General features: G+C 39.5%; 2 protein-coding genes across 8 annotated transcripts; both read left to right on the top strand.

Moving 5' to 3' along the window:
- Window positions 1-585: 585 nt before the first annotated feature.
- Window positions 586-6,236, top strand: LOC131306609 (putative UDP-glucuronate:xylan alpha-glucuronosyltransferase 3). Of its 4 annotated transcripts, none has more exons than XM_058332958.1 (5): window positions 586-764; window positions 863-968; window positions 3,274-3,483; window positions 3,709-4,346; window positions 4,938-6,236. In XM_058332958.1, exons 2-5 carry the CDS (start codon window positions 910-912, stop codon window positions 5,972-5,974), a joined length of 1,944 nt encoding a protein of 647 aa, XP_058188941.1. In that variant the 5' UTR covers window positions 586-764; window positions 863-909; the 3' UTR covers window positions 5,975-6,236. The 4 variants fall into 4 exon arrangements, with proteins under 4 accessions (XP_058188941.1, XP_058188943.1, XP_058188942.1 ...); XM_058332960.1 differs by having other exon boundaries at window positions 607-768; XM_058332959.1 differs by having other exon boundaries at window positions 609-756; window positions 864-968.
- Window positions 6,237-7,360: 1,124 nt separating this feature from the next.
- On the top strand, window positions 7,361-19,620 carry LOC131306608 (zinc finger CCCH domain-containing protein 55-like). 4 transcript variants are annotated; one of them, XR_009193939.1, is made up of 5 exons: window positions 7,361-7,520; window positions 15,278-15,676; window positions 16,057-18,340; window positions 18,668-18,762; window positions 19,298-19,620. XR_009193939.1 is itself a non-coding variant. In XM_058332956.1 (5 exons), exons 3-5 carry the CDS (start codon window positions 15,336-15,338, stop codon window positions 18,698-18,700), a joined length of 2,658 nt encoding a protein of 885 aa, XP_058188939.1. In that variant the 5' UTR covers window positions 7,367-7,520; window positions 12,700-12,826; window positions 15,278-15,335; the 3' UTR covers window positions 18,701-18,937. The 4 variants fall into 4 exon arrangements, 3 of the variants coding, with proteins under 3 accessions (XP_058188938.1, XP_058188939.1, XP_058188940.1); XM_058332956.1 differs by lacking the exon at window positions 19,298-19,620 and adding an exon at window positions 12,700-12,826 and having other exon boundaries at window positions 7,367-7,520; window positions 18,668-18,937; XM_058332957.1 differs by lacking the exon at window positions 19,298-19,620 and adding an exon at window positions 12,713-12,826 and having other exon boundaries at window positions 7,373-7,520; window positions 18,668-18,937.
- Window positions 19,621-20,622: the final 1,002 nt, after the last annotated feature.

The raw sequence follows: 20,622 nt of genomic DNA, 5'->3' as shown, positions 1-20,622 counted from the left end.
CGAAGTTCCGGCAATTGTTGCAGGATTTCTTAAGGGGGTTGTTTTTTTTGTTTTTGTTTTATCTTCTGATGGGGAAATGTGCATTGAATGTTGTTGTATTGGGAATGTAGTTTGAATGGAATGCGATCGATTTGTTCCCCTATTGGGTTGGAAATGGGGATGAGTTTCTTATGAAGGCATTAATGGGGAGGAGTCAGGGTATATTCGTATAATAATAGAAAGGGTATATTCGTCAATTCATCCATTCCGTTAACGGAGTTTGTTTGCTTCTAAATGTGATAATTAAAAAGGTGTTTATGTACTTGCACCTGAAAATGTAGGAATATATTAAACGCACCCTAAATTACATAGACTCTGTGAGCGTGAATATTTAAGGAACATAAGCACGGTACGAAAATTGACAGGCTTGAGCCCGGAATATTTTGAAGTTTCACGTGATAAGCTCACACCATCCACGGCCAACAATGTTAATTAAATACAGTAGTAGTTAAAAAAGTGTTTTCAGTCCACGAACTCTCTTTTCCATCAGTGGTCCGTACCACTAATTTTGACTCAAAACCATAATCTAACCTACAAAATTGACTACTCTCAGCACTAATTAACGCGCCCCCTCTTCACTCCGGTCTCTGTATAGTCGTCTCCTTCGCCCTTCCCCGCAATTTTCCTCCAATCCCAGCGCGGATCTCGCTTCTCTCTCTCTCTCTCTCTCTCTCTCTCTCTCTATAATCATATCGAATCTGCAGTCACTTGCGTATAGTATAACTGTATGTATATATCTCTTTAGTCTTGTTTTGTGTGCTTCCTCTGCTAGTAGAGTAGTAGTATTTTTTACTCCGACATTAATTGGTTTGTCTGTTTTCAGATCAGATGCTGCCTTCCCCAAGCTGAAGCTTGGATTCAACGGAAAATATGAGAGCAAATACAGGAGCCAGCCCCGTAGAGCCCCGACAACGACTCTCTCTCACTAGGTTACTCTCTCTCTCTCTCTCTGGAGACGTATATACACAAACACGTAAAGTATTTTCAGTGAATTAAGTAAGGTGAAGCGTAAACACCATGAATGCCGCGTGCATCGATATTAAAACCTAATGGAGAGAACGTAGGTTATACTGTATACTATTCCAAGCCGAATCGAGAAGTGAACTAAGTTAATCGACTCTCGAGTTCGTGTTGTTTCAAACCATGCTCAAACGAGTTACCACTCTGTCGCGTTCGGCTCGTTTAACTCATAATGTTTTTGGAAATTGGAATTGCGTGAGATTAGCTCGTTTGAATGTCGGTTCACTTGAGAAGCAAACTAAATTTGAACGTATTGTTGGAGCTGGTTAAGTTTCGAACCAAGCTTGAACAATTCATAGCTCGGTTCTTCTCGTCCGGGACGTTTGTCGATCCTGGTGGATCCTTAGGATATTTATGAATGTAGCTGTGAAATCACTGATATGGTTTGGATATTGGATTTTGTAATTTTGGTTCAGACAGTATTCTTATTAAGTTTGGTTCATAGGTAGTATATTTGTTTGTGTATGCCCCGCTTACTATTACCCAAGCTTGACAATTAGGAGTCATTTTCTTTAGTTGTTCTTGCAATGGTTCTGTTGGCTGTGGGATTGTGATTGGGAGTAAATCGGGGTGGATGGAATAGAGAGGGGGTGGTTGTTTGTGCAGTTGACTGCGAGGCCCTTAGTGTTAGTTATTGGTGTTATATGAGGTTAGTGAGAAACATGCGTTCTGTTTTTATACTATGTACGTACAAATATCAACTGAACAAGTTTTTTTTGCCATTTACCTGGGGTGGACTATTGGATCTTGTCGATTCAAATAGTTATCTTCCCAGTCATTCCAGATTTAAGACAGTCATATGGGAACTATTAACTTCTATATAATTGTTTCAACTATGTGATGGGCAAATTAAAAACATATAAAATACTTCATTACTTCTTCACATTACAAATTACATGTCATATCTCGGTATCCCTATCCAATTCTTTTAGTTGAGCCCACATATCCTGCAAGCAAGAAAATTAGTGGGTCTGACATCTAGAGACTCTAGATACCTGTTGAGTCCAACATTGGTACTGGGGTTTTGGGGCAACAGAGAGTACGCTACAAGTGTTACCAAGCGAGTAACTTATCACGATAGAAGACGCCATATCGTGCTTTTTATCTACGAAATTGAGTCAGTGATTATTTCAGTGAATATGGGTCAATTTACTTAGTGGAAGCCATACATGAGGAGTTAGTATCATTTTCTGAGTGGAAAGAACATTTCTGCTTAGCTTGATTGCTAATTTTCCTTTAGTGTTGCCTGAATTTTTCTTCTTGTCCTTAAAGTGGATTGACTCTCAGTAAGGAATCTCTGCAACATCAGTTCAAAGGTTCCTTGCTGCAAATTTCTTGAACGCAACATGTTGCTTATCATGTTTTCTCGTCAATGCTATCATTGAGTTATTGTACAACTTTGTTGTTTCTTCGTGCCTCTCTTGTTCTTGCCTTTGGTCCTATTTAATTATTCTCTTTATTAGCTGACCATCTGTTTGTTGTGATTGAGTTCTCATTTTCTATAACAGTTTGATTTAACTCTTAAAAGATTTGTAATCATAAATTTTTTGGAATCTTTGGTTCAGTAACTAATTAGATTCTGGAATCAATCAAGATTCAAGACAACATTATGATAATGAAATAATGACTTTTGCATTGGATCACTCCAGAGTATTTGACCTTTGAATTTAGGGAAGTGAGAATTGGCAAAAGTGTTACGCTATGAGAAAATGGTATCATTTGTTGCCTAAATTGACCAATTCCAAACTGTTCTCTGTAGTTGGCAGTAAAAATTACTCAAAGTGGATAGTTTTCTACTTAGCCAGTTGGCTCCTGTATTTTTTCCAATTATAGTGCTTTCGGCTGTGAAACAATACTCTTTTGGGTTTAGTACATGAAGTTATGAACCTATGATATTGGACTGGGAAGGAAAAGGGGGGTACATTGCTTTTGCTGCCTTTTTTACTGCTGGTGATGAGACCAAAACAGTGTTCAGTGGATGAAAATGCTCGGTTTTTCTTGTTTATGTAATTGGCATACCATCCATACTGTTTTCCTAATCTTAAGCTACAATTTTGGATGAGGTAATCCATCCTGTGTCTGGAATACATATGCGATATCATACGTTCATAACTCTGCCAACTGCTATCTTGAAACTGTTATTGTTGCTTTCTGATCTTTAATGCACTCCTCACCTGTGTAATGTACTAATATTTTTTCTTGAAATTGGTCCAGTGACGATGCAGGCAAACGGAAATCTTTCAGAAGTAGAGTTTTTAAAGATAGTGTAAAACCCTTCTACATATCCAGCCAAGATAGGAACTCAAGTTGCAAACTCTCCACTTATCTTGTGTTAGTGACTATTATTATTTTGGGAACACTTTTCACATTTCTCCACTCTCCAGCGGTTTATAACACCGACCATATATCCAAAGAGGGGTCTAGGTATGTTACAGTTTTGTACGTTCTTTGCTTTTGCTGCTTTCAATTGAGTTTAGTACAATTTAAAACTTCTTACGACATTGTCTGCCATGGAGAATTGTTTTACTTTCCACATCTGTTTTGTCTTGCAAGAGCTCATGTTATGTAAGCATTTGAGTTCTCAATACCTAGTTTAATGCAATTCGGTATAGTAAAATTGTTTTTAATACAAAGTCATACATGATGCAGAACAACTTTCGTTGACAGTTGGATAAGGGATACGTCAACCTCAGATCAGCGGTATATCTCACATGTAGATGTCAACTGGGATCATATTTCTGAAGTAATTGAGAAACTAACCGACCAAAACGAGTATCAGGGTATAGCTCTCTTAAACTTCAATGGAAGTGAAATTGAACAATGGAGTCTGTTTATACCAGAAATAGAGCATGTTATTCTGAACCTAGATCATGTCTCAAACAATATCACTTGGGAGTCCCTGTACCCAGAATGGATTGACGAGGAAGAGGAATTTGAGGTTCCCACTTGTCCTAAATTACCAAAGCTTCAGGTCCCTGGAAAACCACGACTGGATCTCATTGCCGTCAAACTTCCATGCAACAAGTCAGGGGACTGGTCAAGAGATGTGGCCCGCTTGCACTTGCAACTTTCAGCAGCAAGGCTCGCTGCCACAGCTAGAGGGTATCATCCAGTGCGTGTACTTTTGGTGACGGATTGCTTTCCCACTCCAAATCTTTTCACCTGCAAAGAACTTCTTGTACGTGAAGGCGATGTATGGCTGTACGAACCCAATCTTAATATGTTGAGAGAAAAGCTCCAGCTCCCAGTTGGGTCATGCGAGCTTGCGGTTCCTCTCAAGGCTAAAGGTCAGTTGAAGTTGTTACTTTCTTACTTTTCGTTATAATTTCATCCTCATCAAGGTTTTTATGGCAGTGAAAGTAATGTTGATTGAATTGACTATGATTTTTGTGGCATGTGCAATTATCACGAAAACTTGGATGATGATAGGGTGAGTAAACAACATTGTCATATTTATTAAATCATAAGATAAGGGCCATTGGGAAATGTATGAGCATGTCTACTTACTTTTAGTATGTTTCACTCAAAATTTTGAAAGTGCTGCGTCCTAAATGGACTTGCAAGTGATGCCATTATGCAAATATAGAGTATTCAAAGTATGAAAGCAGGGACAGTTGTAAACCATGACTCTATGCTATCAGCAAATATTACCTTTTTCTTAACATTTAAGCCTGATTTACTTTTGCTGAGTATGTGATTTTATGTTCTAGTTATTCGACCTTGCTTCCCACACTGCCTGAGCCCCTTCCAATAAATAGTTTGATGGGTGACTGGGAAGTACAGTATTTTTCATGTAAGGCCCAGAAAATAAGCTGCTCTGTAAATCAAGTTGCTCTAACTTGAATAAAGCAACAACTTAACATAACATCCTTGTGCAGAGAACTGGTACTCAGCAGACGCACGACGAGAAGCGTATGCAACCATCCTTCACTCAGCTCACTTATATGTTTGTGGAGCCATTGCTGCAGCTCAGAGCATCCGCATGGCAGGTTCAACTCGAGATCTTGTAATACTTGTCGATGACACAATCAGCGAATATCACAGGGGAGGCCTGGAGGCTGCAGGGTGGAAAATCCGTACAATTCAGAGAATTCGGAACCCAAAAGCGGAGCGTGATGCCTACAACGAGTGGAACTACAGCAAATTCCGACTCTGGCAACTGACAGATTATGACAAGATTATATTCATCGATGCCGACCTTCTCATCCTTAGAAACATCGATTTTCTTTTTGAGATGCCGGAAATATCCGCAACGGGAAATAACGGGTCATTGTTCAATTCTGGTGTGATGGTTGTCGAACCGTCTAATTGTACGTTCCAATTGTTGATGGATCATGTTGATGAGATCGAATCCTACAATGGTGGGGACCAGGGGTATCTGAACGAGATCTTCACATGGTGGCACAGGATTCCAAAACACATGAATTTTCTGAAGCATTTTTGGGAAGGCGACGAGGAGGAGAAAAAGGAGAGAAAAACAGTTCTCTTTGGAGCGGACCCTCCTGTCCTGTATGTCCTCCACTATCTGGGATTGAAGCCGTGGTTATGCTTCCGTGACTACGATTGCAACTGGAATGTGGACATATTGCAGGAATTCGCAAGCGATGTTGCGCACAAGAAGTGGTGGAAGGTCCACGATGCCATGCCGGAAAACGTTCAAAAGTACTGCTTGCTGAGGTCAAAGCAGAAGGCCGCATTGGAGTGGGACCGGAGGCAAGCCGAGAAAGGAAACTACACGGATGGTCACTGGAAGATCAAGATAAAAGACCCACGCTTAGAGACGTGTTTCGAGGACTTTTGCTTCTGGGAGAGCATGTTATGGCACTGGGGTGAAACGAACTGGACCGATAACGCCACTGCTGCTGCTCCTCCACCACCGCCCGCAATCTCCACCGCATCCCTCTCTTCTTTGTAGTAAATACTGAGTTCTTTTCCTCCAATACAAGTTTTCTCTACAGAGATGAATCAAGAGCTTCTACAGTTTCAGATTTTACCCAATGCAATGAAGAAGTGTATTTTTTAAGTCTTCTTGGACAGCTTGAAGCTATTAACCCTTGTGCAATTTTTAGTAGGAGATCAAACATTTCACCTTGTACGGAGATAAAGGGTGTGAAAGCAGGAATACATTCGTATATTGTGGGTCATACTTGAATGAATATGGATTACATAATTCGAAATTTACAATCTTTGATACTCATCTATTCTTTTACAAAACCTACATTAAATAATCGTTAATCAAATAAACTTTCTTTTGAATTTTTTAGTATAAAAAAAAAGAAAGCAAAAGCACAACGGAATGCTTCCTCTGTCCTATTTTAATAATCCCATAATTCTATTATGGAACGTCCCAAAATACATGTTCACTTTTCAAATTCATTCGTAGAATCTTGGTGAAATTTCATTCTCCCCCTTGTGTTTAAATGAAAGTACTACTACTTCCCGTCCTTAAATATATGTCCATGTTTTTATTCTGGACATTTTAAAAAATCATTTATATCTTCCAAAGTATATTATTTTTTTATATACAAATATAAATATTGTTTGATAGATTTCAATTGGTTCTATTATACAAAATTTTGAAAATTATGAAAAATGGTATAAATTAAAACATATAACTAATTTTAAAAAATTTGGAAAAAGAAAAAATTAAACATTTATTTAGGGACAGAGGGAGTAATATTTACCTCAATTAGATTTGAAATGTCAACTAACTCAACTCTATTAGATTTCACAACGTACATTAGTGAATACTTTTTTGGGATTGAAGGATATAATTGAAAAGTGAAATATTTTTGAAGCAATAATCTAGGACTTTTTAAGTTTTGTCCTTATTCAAAAACAATTTGAGTTCGTTAGTTTTGCGCAAAATTTTTGTGAATTATTGATTCGTTTCAACGAGAGAAATCAGAAAAGTAAATTTTTTATTTTTACTTTTCTCCACATATTTTTAAAAATATGCACTTTTAAGCCAAAGAAATATACTACAAAAAGTGGCACTTTTTAGTTAAAAAAAAAAATATTTTAAATTATTAAGGTAAAAGTAAATTTTTTTTTTTTGGGTTTTTCAATACCTCTCATTCAGGTGAATCAATTTTTCATAAAAATTAAACACAAAATTAACAAAAAAAAAAAAATGAAATAAGGATAAAACTCACTTTTTGATTAGTGGAACTCAATCCCATTAATATGTTTCCTTAAAAAAGTGAAATCGACCATGAAAATGGGACACGGGGGAGCACGAGACTTTCGTACAAAGCTCACGTGCCAATCGACGCCGTCTTATATTATCTCCCTTTCATTCTCTCTCTTCAATAACCACTGGCGCAATCAATACAAGGTGCAGTCAATCTAATCAATTCCTTCGCTAACGAACCCTCTCTCCACACTGGACTCCAGCACCACGACGACCTAGGGTTTCTCCCGCGATCCGTCTCACTCTCCCACTGCCTTCCGACTCTGAGGTAAACCTCCCTTCTCCACTTCCCCTTTTTCCTTTCTGTATCTATTCTGTCGTACGCGCGCAATTAGGGTTTCTTGAATTCTCGTGTAGTTTTGGCTCGCTTTGAGTCGCTGCAATGCGCTCGCTCGAACCGAATCTGGCGTGCGCTTGTTTAGAAGCAGCTCAATAGTCGTGCACACAGTTAAGGGTTTCTTAATTGGCTTGTTTGAAGAAATGTTGGCCTCATGAATGTTTGTAACGTACATATGCCTCTGTGTGGGTATCGGGCGAAGATGGGGGGTGTGGACATTGCGCGCGCGCGCTGACATGAGTGGTTAGCATGAATCATGAAAGCTAGGTGCCGTCTACTTCAAAAGTAAATAAGAACCGTGAGTGTATTACTTTAGTTGCCCACATTAAATTGGCAGAGTTCGAGGACTCTTACTTGCTAACCGCGATAAACCTCTGCTTCCCTGATTTCTGGCTGATATGAAGCGGCCTACGAATCTTAAATGTTGTTTGTATCCCTCACTCTACTTTGTGCTTGCGGATGTTTTCGAAGTGGTTCAACATCTCTCGATTTTGAATCTATTCTGGTTCCCATATAGTAGCTCAGGGTTTTAAAATAAGTCTATGTTTGGGTGGTATGGCTTAAAGAGAGGAATGAGAATCCCCTTGATTTTAACAAAATTCCTTTGTGGAAGCATTCAAGTGTTACCTTTATATTTTAAGACGTGAAATTTCCATAAGCATGGGCTCATCTTTTTGCTTTTGATTCCTCCATGAATGTGAGTCTTATGGTGTGGGAATGAGTAGCTTTGTATGAATCTCGTTCTGTCTCGGATATGTAACCTTGGATATTTTTCTCTCAGAGGACCCAAACCAATGGAATTAGTGACACGGGATGAAATTTCATTCCTCCACCACCCTTCCATTTAAGCCAACTTTCTTTGATTATATGGTGTGTATTCAATATATTTGGTCGAGAATGAGTTAGCTTGTTTCAAGGTTTGTAAGTAGTATTAATTTGTGTGCAGTTACAGGGTTAATGAGATAGGGTGCATAGGCTTCATCGACATGGTAGTCATGGAGGAGGGAGTGATTAGAGATGGGATTGTCAGGTTCAGCCTAATTTGTTTTGGAAGGAAGGGGGCGGCAGCCATGACCAAATGACATGGAGTTTGGAGATCTTAGTGGTCGATAACGATACTTGAGAGTGGTTTTGGGCTTTCCAATCACTTTCATAACTCTATTGCTTTGAAGAGGAGCCTTTATGCTTCGTGTGTGGCTTTTGATCCCTAAAATAAATTGCGCTGAGGATTGGTGGGACTTTACATCCATTAGCGTTATTGGTTGTGCTTATAAGCTCCTGGCCAAGATTTTGGGTTCTTCATGAGATCATTTTGAATCCTCAGGAGGACTTTGTTGAAGGCTATCAAATCTTGGATGCTGTTTTGATTGAGTGGAATTCCATATTGCGTGAAGGTCAACAAGGCCGTTTAAGCTGGATTTTGAGATGTCGTACAATCAATTCAGTTGGGATTTCCTCTACTTTTTTGTGATGAGGGTATTTGGAATGAGTCGATTGCCTTGTTTTGCTTGTAGATGGATCTCTAGTAGGTTTTATTTATACATTTGAGGGGCTTAGAGTAGAGGGATCCTCTCTCCTCGCTTTTTCCTCTAAGGGATGGAGGCTTTGAATCATTTGATCTTGAAAGCTGTACAAGGAGGCATTTTGAGAGATTTGAGATGGGGATTGTCTTATGGACCCTTTGTTCTCTTCTCATTTGCCTTACGTAGGCGGTAGATTCAATTTTTGTCAGATAGACCTGGATTATCTTAGAGTTTGTTGGGTTTGTGAAGCCTTATTCAGTCTTGGTTTGCCTCTTTGCTATCTATGTTAGGGATCCGCGACAACGCCCGCGACGGGTGCTCAGGGGCAACACCCAATGTACAAGGTGCAACACCCAATGTACATGGTGCAAACCCTACGATATAGTTTCATGCTATACGCAGCACCCAACGTAATCTTTACACTTTCTTCATGAGGTACATATTGAAAACTAGTGTGAGCCGTGAATGTACCTAATTGACCAATTGCGGAACCACAATCAAATCTTTGTGTTGTTCCTTTGTATTCTTGCTTGATTTATTCTTCGGCAAGTGTGTGTATGTGTGGTAGGTCGAATTCTCGAGAACTTGTATCAGAGCTCCGGGTTTGGAAATCAGGGGTTGCACAATGGTCGAAGAAGGGAAAGTCGAAGTTGAGAAGTTTAATGGTTTAACCTATGCTTTCTTGAAGATGTAGATTGAGGACGTCCTTAATCAGAAGACTTGCATCTTCCGATTGTGGGGGAGAAACCAAAAGTGATAAAGCAAGCAGATCGGGATATTTTGGATTGCAAAGCCCTAGGGACCGTGCAACTGAGTCTCACGTCTTTGGTGGCCTTGAATATCGCCAAAGACAAGACGACGACAAGTTTGTTTTCAGCCTTAGAAAGGATGTACGGAAAACACTCTGCGGTAAATGAGGTCTACTTGATGAAGAAGTTGCTTAGCCTAAAGATGTCTGAAAACGTCATTGTGGCTGAACGTCTCTGTGATTTCAACATCGTCACGAATTAGATGATTTTCGTTGGTATTGACTTTGATGACGGGGTCAGAGCTCTTGTACTCGTAAGTCGTAATGAGTTTGCCATTGGAAGGAATTGGTCATGGCAGTGAGTGAGTCCCCCAAGTTTGCGAAGATAAAAGTAGAGGATGTTGCTGAACTTGTGTTTGGAGAAGAAGCTCTAATGAGAGCTATGAGGGAAGATTTTGCATTAGTTCAGCTTCCAGTATTGGGGAAAGGGGTAGAAATGATGATGCAGCGAAATTTCGGGAAGGTCTATTTGGTGGTGATGAGGCTTGCAACATTGTTGGAAAGGAGATGTGTGAAATTGAAGGATGTTGGACTTGTGCTTAGTAACATTGTTTATCGCCGACGGAAAGTGGAGTGGAGTTGTAACATTATTTCGGCTCGTCAGTTGTTGGAGAGTGGAGTTGTAACATCGTTCATTGTTGACACATGGAAGATGAGTAGGGGCTCCTTGGTTTTTCCTACGATAGAAAGAAGGCACCCTGAGTAGGGGCTCCTTGGTTTTTCCTACGATATAAAGAAGGCACCCTAAATGTATCCTTGGGTTCTCTGATACCGCTTTTGTAACGTCCCAAAATCAATACAGAGTCACGTGACCAGCCAGTGATAAGATCACCAAGGCCTCCATAATCAATACCATTCAGAGCATTCCAAATACTATTTTATAAAGAAACAGTGGAAGCGTTATTATGTACAACTCTAGAGTGACTAAGTGACATAGCTTGACATAACTTATGTTAAAACCTCAAACTCAAAACCAATTGGCAGTGAATGGAGAGGCCGCCTAGGCTCATATACTAGTTTTGGAGGAGATAATTAACTAATGTGGGACAAACTCCAACACTCTCTCACGTGCGACCTCTGACTCGCATGTGGAGAGTTAAACAAAAGATCCGTAACACATGGATCACAAGAAACAACTGTGCACTTATGGCACAAACTAGGGGGAACATCTGATACCATGTTAAAGCATCCAACTCAAATCCAATTGACAGTGAGTGGAGAGGCCGCCCAGGCTCATATATTAGTTTTGGAGGAGATAATTAACCAATGTGGCACAAAATTCAACAATTTACAATGACAGTAGTGGAACCAAAATTACAGAAGTATGTAGCACTCCTTATTTACAAACTTGACTTCAACGACTATAACTCAAGCAACTGTACATACCCACGACCTTGCTATCTACATCCATCTGGGAAAAAAAATAAGGATTTTTATAAGCCAAAGGTCGGGTGAGGAACGTATACCAAGGTTATAGGTTTGACCATGGAAATATTCATATTAAAAGATATTCGTAACTTCCAAATATTAAAAGTAGAAGGTATAGGAAACCATTAGATCCATGCTTTTTAGTCCAAGAAAGACTCTTTCTTCGGTCCAAGAAGTAGGACCCATTCTCATTCACAGGTCCATTTACAATGATTCCATTCAATGGTTTCTTTTATTGCCAGTCGGTTGGGGAGCGACCACATTATAGAGTGGTATGATATCGATACCTGTTTAGCGCCTGGCTGCACCTCCAACCTTATAACCTCAAGTCACTAGTTTCTTTAAACGTCCCCTAGCGCTTGGGACACCGTTCAGATGAGTCACGTCATTATAAGCATGTATTGGCAGAAGAGTTCACACTTTCAAATATATTGCCATGGTCTAGATAAAAAAAAATGTCAACATCACAACTGTACGAAACCATTTCTAAATTTGCCATTTCTCAATGCTTTCAACTCATGTAGAAACATATGTTTCACATTTCCCAGCACTTAAAAAAGCAATTTGCAATCCAATTCAAAACATTTAAATAAGTGCATGTAACCAAGGTATGCATAACTCACCAAAAAGTAGCTGTAACTTGACGCGCGTCACTTCACTCCACAGTACTTGCACCTAAACACATTATTATAATGACGATTACTCACAAAATTACTTTTACTACTAACTTAATTAAAGCTAGGGTGGTATCATTATTAGTACTTAGTTTCGGGCATCATTCCTGAACCATCTTAGGGTACAATTCATAAATTAGGGGCTGTTTTTCCTTATCCCATGCCTGGGGTTATACATCATAACTTGAAGGCCAGGATTAAGTTGTCTCTTCTTCAATAGAGAAGGGGTTTCAATAGAATCGCTGGGAAAATCCCAAATTCCCTTCAGTGACTTAAAAAGCAGAGAGTAAGGGACAATGTTGGTATTGTATGCCCCCTTAAAAAGTTGAGTTCTCCGTACGGAGCAAACAAAATGAGACCAAGGGAGTAAATTTTGCTGTGCATTTGTAAAGAAGCGGAGTGTCAGATTATTGTCCTAAAATAATTGGTTAGCAACCAAAAGGGAGATTAGTGGTTGAATGATTGTTTGCTCATAGTGTAGTTCGTTGAAATTGATGTACATGACAAAATTGATTATGACATGTTTGTGAAAGGTTTCAAAGTATGATTTGTGGATGGCAACGATGAAATTAAACTTGTTTGCATTTCTTTTAATGAAATCACATTTATGATTCTACTAAAGGTTTTCTATTTGGAATCATCTTTGGAAAATTACCATTACCATTGCTAAATTGTAGAAGTTGTGGCTAGTGGAATGTCCCCATTAGAAGATTTTCTGTGGCTGTGGATCACCCTTGCAAGTGAAGTGCAATTCCAAGGCAAACCCTAGGACACCCCAATGATCAGTCAAGCAAACCCAACAAGGTACATAGAGTTCATTATCCAGTAAGCCCATGAATACAAAGTATACATCTGCGCTGCCAAATGAACACCGACACCACCGACGCCCAAAGGCAAAGCTAGCCAAGCTCCATCACACAAGCAAGGCTCAAGAGAAGGCACATTAGCACCACGCATTGACCCAAGGCTGATGACATCACATGCATGGTGTAGTGCAATCAAGTTGAACAGAGTGCCGAACATTGAAATCAATTGGGAACAAGTTAAATCCTACTTAAATCAAGTTGTTGTCAAGTAGCTCACTCCACGTAGAGGCTTGACAAGCCGCCCAACTTAGAAATGGCCAATCCTGAATCGCATGTCCATGCAACACACATCATATGCTTATTGGCGTACCGATTGCCCACCTAGTGAAGATCGAATATGCAAGATGCCCCACTAAGATCCTCTGTAGTCCATAGCAGATGGATGTCAACCTTGTCGAAAAAGCAATGCTCATGTTCGTCACCATTTGTCGTATTCTTGCCTTGTCCACAGTCAACCCCAGGGGTGGTAGAGTCAGAACAAGGACTCCTTGTTCATCACCAGTCAGGCAGGATGAAACATCCCCCCTATTTGAGAAGTACTAACTTAGGCCTGACAGTCCTAGAAATTGGACTTCAGACTTGTTAGCTGCTCCAGAATGAATTTATCATTTGTTGCTCCGGTGATGTTGGGTTATTTGTTTTTCTTATTGCTGGAAAGGATTTCCTCTTCCTCTTGTAGATTGCCTTGGTGAAAATGGAGCTTTTTGACAAAATTTCTTTACTGTACAAAGGTAGTGCCCCTTTTGGTGTATGTTAACTAAAAAATGTAATCTACGTATTAAAAAATCATCTTTCTAATATGATTGAAAATTGAGTTAGCTAAATAATAGGTTTCTTGAGGGGAACAAAGCCGCAATCACTGCTGGATCATGGAAAAATGAAGCCATAATCTGATAATCTTGTGATCCGGTCAAGAACTATAAGAATTTAGATGATAATATCATGCTGAATGGTTTAGTTTGATGGATGGCCATTAGTTGGTTAGCCAATCTGCGCAATATTGAGACATGACGAAACCAAAGTGACCAAGATACAACAAACTTTAGATACTTATTTTATACTCTCTCTTTTTATCTACTACTAATTTTTCTTACCTTGGTGATTGAAATTCAGAGTGACAGAAATTTGCTCTGAAAAATTTGGCTCCTAATGTATGTCGTCGGATAACTTTTCTGTCAATTTCTTGCATATGACAAAAAAGGACACATAACCATAGTGACTAGGAAACTCGTTTCGACCAAAAAACTTGTTCCCATGATGGAGGCAGAACTCTTGTCAAATTCTAAGGAGACTTTCAGAAACATTTCCTAATTGTTCCAGAAACTCTTGGTCCATTTTTGTTATTTGTCTGGAACTTTTGGCAAATGTTTTGAAAGCTCCCTATAAAGGTGCTAATTTCAAGAATTTTCTCATGGTGTGACATTTATACCCGATATGCTGTACAGTGAGTTTTTTCTATGCTTCGTTACATGGACTGGAGTATGGATATTGGAGTCCTGTCCAAGCATCAGATCTTTATAAACTTAAATATTAGGATAGTGGGAAATGTGTCCAAAGGACACATTGTTTACACTTTTATGTTGCTTATTGTATTACAACAATATTAGGTATGACATTCTAAATTGTGAAGATATGTATTTAGAAGAGTAAAGGGACTCTGGTTTAACTACAAAATACAATACAAATGTAAATATTTCCCTTCTTTTCCTGTTATATAGGTCAAAAAAAATTTGAGGATGGTATTGAGGTGAGTAAAAGAGTCTGGTGGTCACACGTACTTTGAGGGGAATAGTAGAGTCCGTGTAACATTAATAAGTTTCCATATACAAAAATTGTGCACCATAAGTACTTTGATTGCTTTTTAAATATCCAATTCTTTGTTATGATATTTCTCCTGATCTTAATTTTCTATTTACAGAAACCCTATTCAACAGTGCATTTCATTTGTCATTATTGTTATGTTGTGGATCACATTTGACGTTCTGTTCTTTGTATTGTTTATACTTTATTTTCTTTTGGTTCCCATCTTGGCAACCATGCGCATCTATTACAAATAAGTTTTATATGTTATTTTTATTTTTGTTTGGTGCTTATCAATTATCATTGATGAACTTAGAGTCTTAGACGGCTGGGCTTCTTAGTATATTGTTATTTCTGTTACCCAATTTGAAATTTCTCTCAGATAATTACCTATTTGTGGTGCTTGAGAGCTAGAATTGGCTAAAAGGCTTTGTCATTGTTTCTCACACACTGTTCTGTATCTGTATGTAGATCTGGTGATTTTATTTGTGTTGTTGGACTTTGAATAGAAAACATTGGAAACAAAATAGATTGACTTTCTTACTGTGATTTTCTGTATTAATAATTTTCATCCTCTTTCGTTGTCCAGCTTAAACTGCATGTTGTTGCCGTGAAGTTAACCTACTGCCTTAACAAGGGAGTACACAATGAGTGGGAGCGCCAGAAAACGTAAATCTCTATGGGATCGCATTGGAGAGCCTCAGCTTCCAGCTGAAATCAGCGAAAAGGATTCTTGGCGTGAGAAAGAAAGCTATTCCAACCTCCATGTTGGTCATGGTTCAAAGTGGTCTGACTTGGAAGACGACAATGCATTCAGGACCAAAGGAAGCGGTAACCAGAAGGATGACAGGAGAGACTTAGATGATTTTCCTGAAACAAGAAAGCCTTGGGATGGGGATAAGAGCCATCATGTATCTTCGGCCTTTGATAGATTGCAACCACAAAACCACAGCCATTCTCCTGAAAATAGTAGGAACGTGTCATCCAGGTTTGTTATTCAAAGAAACCCATATATTTTCTATAACTACACCTCATATTTCTTTCCATGAATAGTTTTTGCCATTTATTCTTAATGTCGTACTCTGTAGTTTTTCTTCATATAGAAGAGGGATGACCTCTGCTTCAGTGGTAAAAATACTCAGCCTACTAATGTTTAGATTGTGGGTTTGAGTTTGAGGAGAACCACTTTGTGCATCTACTGCCAAAGGTTTGGTCCATACCCAGCTCCTCCCAGAGCTCATTAATGGGTCTGGCTTGGTGTAATAGTGAATATATTTTTTGTAGTTGAACTTGAATATTGTGATTGTACTCGCTACACGTTTGACATTATTGAGATCTTTATGTTGGCGTCTTGTTGTTTTGATGTAGGTACAGAAGGAGCAGCAGGAGCATAAGCAGGAGCAGGGACAGGGGCAGGGGTAGGAGTAGGAGCCCTAGCCGAGGAAGGGGCAGGAGTAGGGACAGAGACTGGGACAGGGGTAGGGACAGGGGTAGGAGCAGGAGCAGGAGCAGGAGCAGGAGTAGGAGCCCCCTTGGTAATTACAGACAAGAATCCTACAGATGGACTGACAGAAGTAGAAGTGGGTTGTCTCAACCATGTAGAGACTTTGCTTCTGGTAATTGCAGGAGAGGCAGTGAATGCAAGTTCCTTCATCAGGATAACCTCAATCACAAGGATGGGGGGCGATTTGAGAGTGAAAAATCTGAAAGATGGAGAAGTACACAGGAACGGGGAGGAAATAGTTATGATGGAGGGAAGGACGAGCCCAGGAGGAGCAGTGGTAAATCTACAGTGCTTTGTAATGATTTCATGAGAGGTAGGTGCAGTAGGGGATCATCATGCAGATTTTCCCACGATGATGATGCTATGGGTTACAATAGTGAAAGAAGCAAAAGAGATTCTTCGTTTGATCATGAGTACAAGCGGCAACCACGTACGAATGGCAATACACCTTCCAAGTTTGGCAATACGCCTTGCAAGTTTTTTTTAATGGGGAACTGCAATAGAGACAACTGCAGATTTTCTCATGATGGTGCAGGGCGAGACGTTTTTGAAGGAAAGTCACAGGATGATGGTAGGGGTAAAGTTTGTGACGACACGAACAAATCATGGAATGGTCCAAAATGGGGCGAAGGAACTGCTGTCTCAGACGTTTTGCAGTCTATTGGTTGGAGTAATGCTAGAAAAGAGGCTTTTTCTGTTACAAATGATGATGAAATGAGTAAACCGTGGAATGGTCTAAAATGGGGCGAACCAACTGTTGTCTCAGACGTTTCACAGTCTACTGGTTGGGGGAATGTTGGAAAAGAGACTTTTATTGATCCAGCACCGGCTGAGAAACGGACTGATGATAGAAGGTACCACAGTTTCGAAGACGAGAACAAAAAATGGAGTGGTCCCAAATGGGGTGATGCAACTGGTGTCTCAGAGATTGAGAGGTCTACTGGCTGGGGTAACAGTAGTGGTGACAATACGAATTTAGCTGATCCGGCTAATGCTGAGAAACACACTGATACTCTCCATGGTTTGCAATCTAAAACTCCATACCGAATATCAAAATATGTTCGTGAGCAAAATATAGGGCAAGAAGCTTCAGGTGGGCCCCATCCTACTACATTCATGCATTCAGCTTTTCCTGAAGATTCTATTATTCAGCAGCATCACAATCCTTTGGGGGATAATAATGCAGTAACTGATGATTTTAATTCACATGGGGTGGACGTCTATGCAATTGTTCCGGATCCTACTTTTGTGTCTGGACAGAACAACAATCGAGAAGCTGATAGTTTTCCAAGTGCAGGTGGACTTAATCAAAGTCAGCACATGGTTTCTGTGAACCCCTCCAATGGACTTGATATCGATTTGAACGGACCGGTGCAACAGAACTACTCCCCATCCACTCAACATGGAGAATCTGTCCAGAAAATAGTGAACTCCACCATACCTCTGAACATTGTCAACAATGAGCAGGGCGGGCAAGTAAGTAATTTTCCATCGTCTCTGATGCAGATAATTGGGAATGGGCAACTTCCTCAACTATATGCAGCACTAAACCCCCCGAACTCCACTGAATCTGTGCCTTCACTTCCCCAGGATACTTGGCCCGATCCAGCTTCGGTATCTCAAACTCAATATAATCTCAGAGCTGATAGCATAGAGCCGACCAAGAATAATTCCAAACAAAACAGTGAAATACTCTTGAAATATTCATCTTCGCAACCCGCTGTTGGGGTTGACGCTGTCAAACCCCACAAGAATGAGTTTACTGAGGATAACTCTCATAGAAGTCCACAGTTGAGACAGCAGAATCCAGTTGCAGATTCAGTATCAATAGCTGAGAAACAGAAGCAAGATCTGGAAAACACTCATCCAGGAAATGTGGATGCAAATCCCAGGATCGTAGATGGCAATACTGAGAAGGATGAAAAGGCAATGCGGCCGTTCAGAAATGCGCTCGTGGAGTTTGTTAAGGAGATTTTGAAGCCCAAATGGAAGCAAGGCCAGATGAGCAGAGAAGTTCACAAAAACATTGTAGGGAAGGTGGTTGATAAAGTGACCAGTACAATTCAAGGTGCTAATATCCCGAAGACGCAAGATAAAATCGATCAATATCTAATGTGTTCTAAGCCCAAGCTTACTAAACTTGTAGAGGTGAGTTCTTAGTTGGCTGCATCTATTTTTACTGGCACATCATGCATTTCAGATAGTAAACCTAATAGACAAGTTTTTATTGGGTCCATTTAGTTGCCATGTCAAATTTATTAAGTTGGCCAGTTGATTTTTATCTTGTTCTTGTTTAGGTAGGGAGGAAAATTGGTCCGTGTTTCCTTGAACTTTTGCATTTGTCCTGTGAACCAGCGGCACTATCGTGTTTCTTTCCACAATAAGTCGTGTATTTGCAACTATATCTTGTGAAGTTGGTATTTATGCAAACTCTTGAGTTTTAGGATTCTAATCCTTGATTTTTCCACCTCGCAGGCATACACGGAGAGATTTTGTAAGGGCCCTTAGAGCACCAAGTGCTGCTGATATTTCCCTTGCTGTATTGGACCTTCAGCAGGGTTAGATGTTAGGTTTTGTTGTTTATATGTGGTTTTACCTTATAGCTTTCAAAAACTGTGTAGTTTTTGTCTTTAGACTAATTTTTGCAATTTTTCTCCATCTGATTTTGTATTCTTGATTGGGATGTGATATTAGAACTTATCTCATACTCGGTGGCTTAGATGAAATTACGACAATGATTGTTCTTGCCTTGTTTGTGGTTATCTTTTCAAATGACGCTTGTAGCTCATTTATCTGCAGTATGGATGCTTTTACTTCAACTTTATCATGTAAGCGGTTTCGTACTTCCTGTTCTGGCTTTAGATTCTTTGCAGCCAGCTAATTACTCATCCCGGGATACAGCTAGATTTCTCAGTCCTCCTTTGAATCTTCTTATTCCTCTTATGTTTTGCTTTTTCATCTTGTAAAGGATATGTTTTTCCTTCTTCTCCTCCTCCTTCATTTTGTATAGGATACGCCTTGTGTTCATGGATGTGCCCCCCCTTTTTTTTTCCTTGGTTTCCAATTGATTTGTTTCCCATCGCTGTCGGTGTCATGATTTTTCAGGATAGAGTTCAGACTTATTTGACACTCACATGGCCTTTTGCTCTCGTGGATTCCCTCTTTGGCGTTGGTCATGGCAGTTTCCTCGCAATGAGACGACATTATTTTCGAAATCTGATGCTGTTAGTCTCTTAGAAATGATGATCTTGAAGACTCCAGTCCAGCCTATATTGTTTTGATGCTCCATGTTTAGGGTGTCCTTGTTGCTTCCACTGTGGATTTACGTTTTCTTGATTTGTATTTAGTCATTGAGCTAGAAATTGGGCAAGTTCAGCTTCTGAATTTTTTCTGGGGACTTCGTGTCCAGCTTTCCGCTGTTTTCAATCTTCAGATCTCCGTTCACTTCAGCGTTTTGTAGGAAAGAACGTTAGTTGTAGATAATATTGGAAGAGAGTTTTGTTATTTTTTACCGTTATTGTTCACAAACAGCTATACAGTCACCGAACCAAAAAGCAGTGGTTGGCCACCGATCGTCATGTGGGGCCCACTGAGGGCTCCGTACGGATGATCCGAGTTGTTCAATAATTAAAAAAAAAAACAAGGGGATCGCAAAAAATCAGCTCGATCCGATATGTATAAGTGCTTGGATCAATCTTCTCATCTTTGGAAAATTGGAAAAAATAGAAGGATTGGTTTTCCGATTTTTAAAAAAAGGATACAAGTTTGTCAACAACTTATTACTTGGTGGAAACGTTGTTGAAATAAATGTTCCTTTTTTGAGTGTTTGTTTTGTGAGAGTAAATTATATCCACCTTAGGTGGGAAACTTGGGTTTTTCACCACCATTAATTGTAGGCTCCACTGTGCGTATATTATAATAATTTGAATCGTTCATCTCGTAAGGCTCGCAGAGTAGTATATCTTTACAAAGAATCAGCTTTATCGGACTTGGATAGGTATAAAAAATTAAAGTTTGGTTTAAAAAATCGACGGTAGATAAGTTTAAAATTAAACTATCCATAGCCGTCTATTTTATAAACTAAGATTTAATTTTTAATATACCTATCAATATCCGATAAATATGATTTTTTGTGTGAATGTACGACTATGCGGCTCCTACAAGACGAACGGTTCAGATTACTGAAAAAAATACACAGCGGAGCCCGCAGTGCGTGGTGGAAACTATGGGGTTTGCACCTAAGGCAGAAAGAATATTTTCTCTTCTTTTGCATGCATATTTATGAATTATGACCAATCAAATTGAGCTTAGAGGAAATTAACTTATACAATTAAGGTGATTATGTCCCACAAAAAGACAAAAACACTGGCATTTACGGTCTCTTTATTTCAAAAAAAAAAGGGGGTGGTAGAAGATGGGAAAGAGAGAGC

The sequence above is a fragment of the Rhododendron vialii genome, chromosome 11a (assembly GCF_030253575.1).
Source record: "Rhododendron vialii isolate Sample 1 chromosome 11a, ASM3025357v1".
NCBI classification, from domain to species: domain Eukaryota; kingdom Viridiplantae; phylum Streptophyta; class Magnoliopsida; order Ericales; family Ericaceae; genus Rhododendron; species Rhododendron vialii.
The sequence above is the reverse complement of the archived record's forward strand: the minus strand, read 5'-3'. Positions and strand labels throughout refer to the sequence as shown.

Excerpts from the sequence above, each read along its gene's own strand:
- LOC131306609 (XM_058332958.1), top strand. The coding sequence starts at position 910 with ATGAGAGCAAATACAGGAGCCAGCCCCGTAGAGCCCCGACAACGACTC. Across the intron at positions 969-3,273 it reads CAACGACTCTCTCTCACTAG|TGACGATGCAGGCAAACGGA; the intron begins GTTACTCTCTCT and ends AAATTGGTCCAG. Across the intron at positions 4,347-4,937 it reads GGTTCCTCTCAAGGCTAAAG|AGAACTGGTACTCAGCAGAC; the intron begins GTCAGTTGAAGT and ends ATCCTTGTGCAG.
- LOC131306608 (XM_058332955.1), top strand. The coding sequence starts at position 15,336 with ATGAGTGGGAGCGCCAGAAAACGTAAATCTCTATGGGATCGCATTGGA. Across the intron at positions 15,677-16,056 it reads AGTAGGAACGTGTCATCCAG|GTACAGAAGGAGCAGCAGGA; the intron begins GTTTGTTATTCA and ends GTTTTGATGTAG. Across the intron at positions 18,341-18,667 it reads AGCTTACTAAACTTGTAGAG|GCATACACGGAGAGATTTTG; the intron begins GTGAGTTCTTAG and ends TCCACCTCGCAG.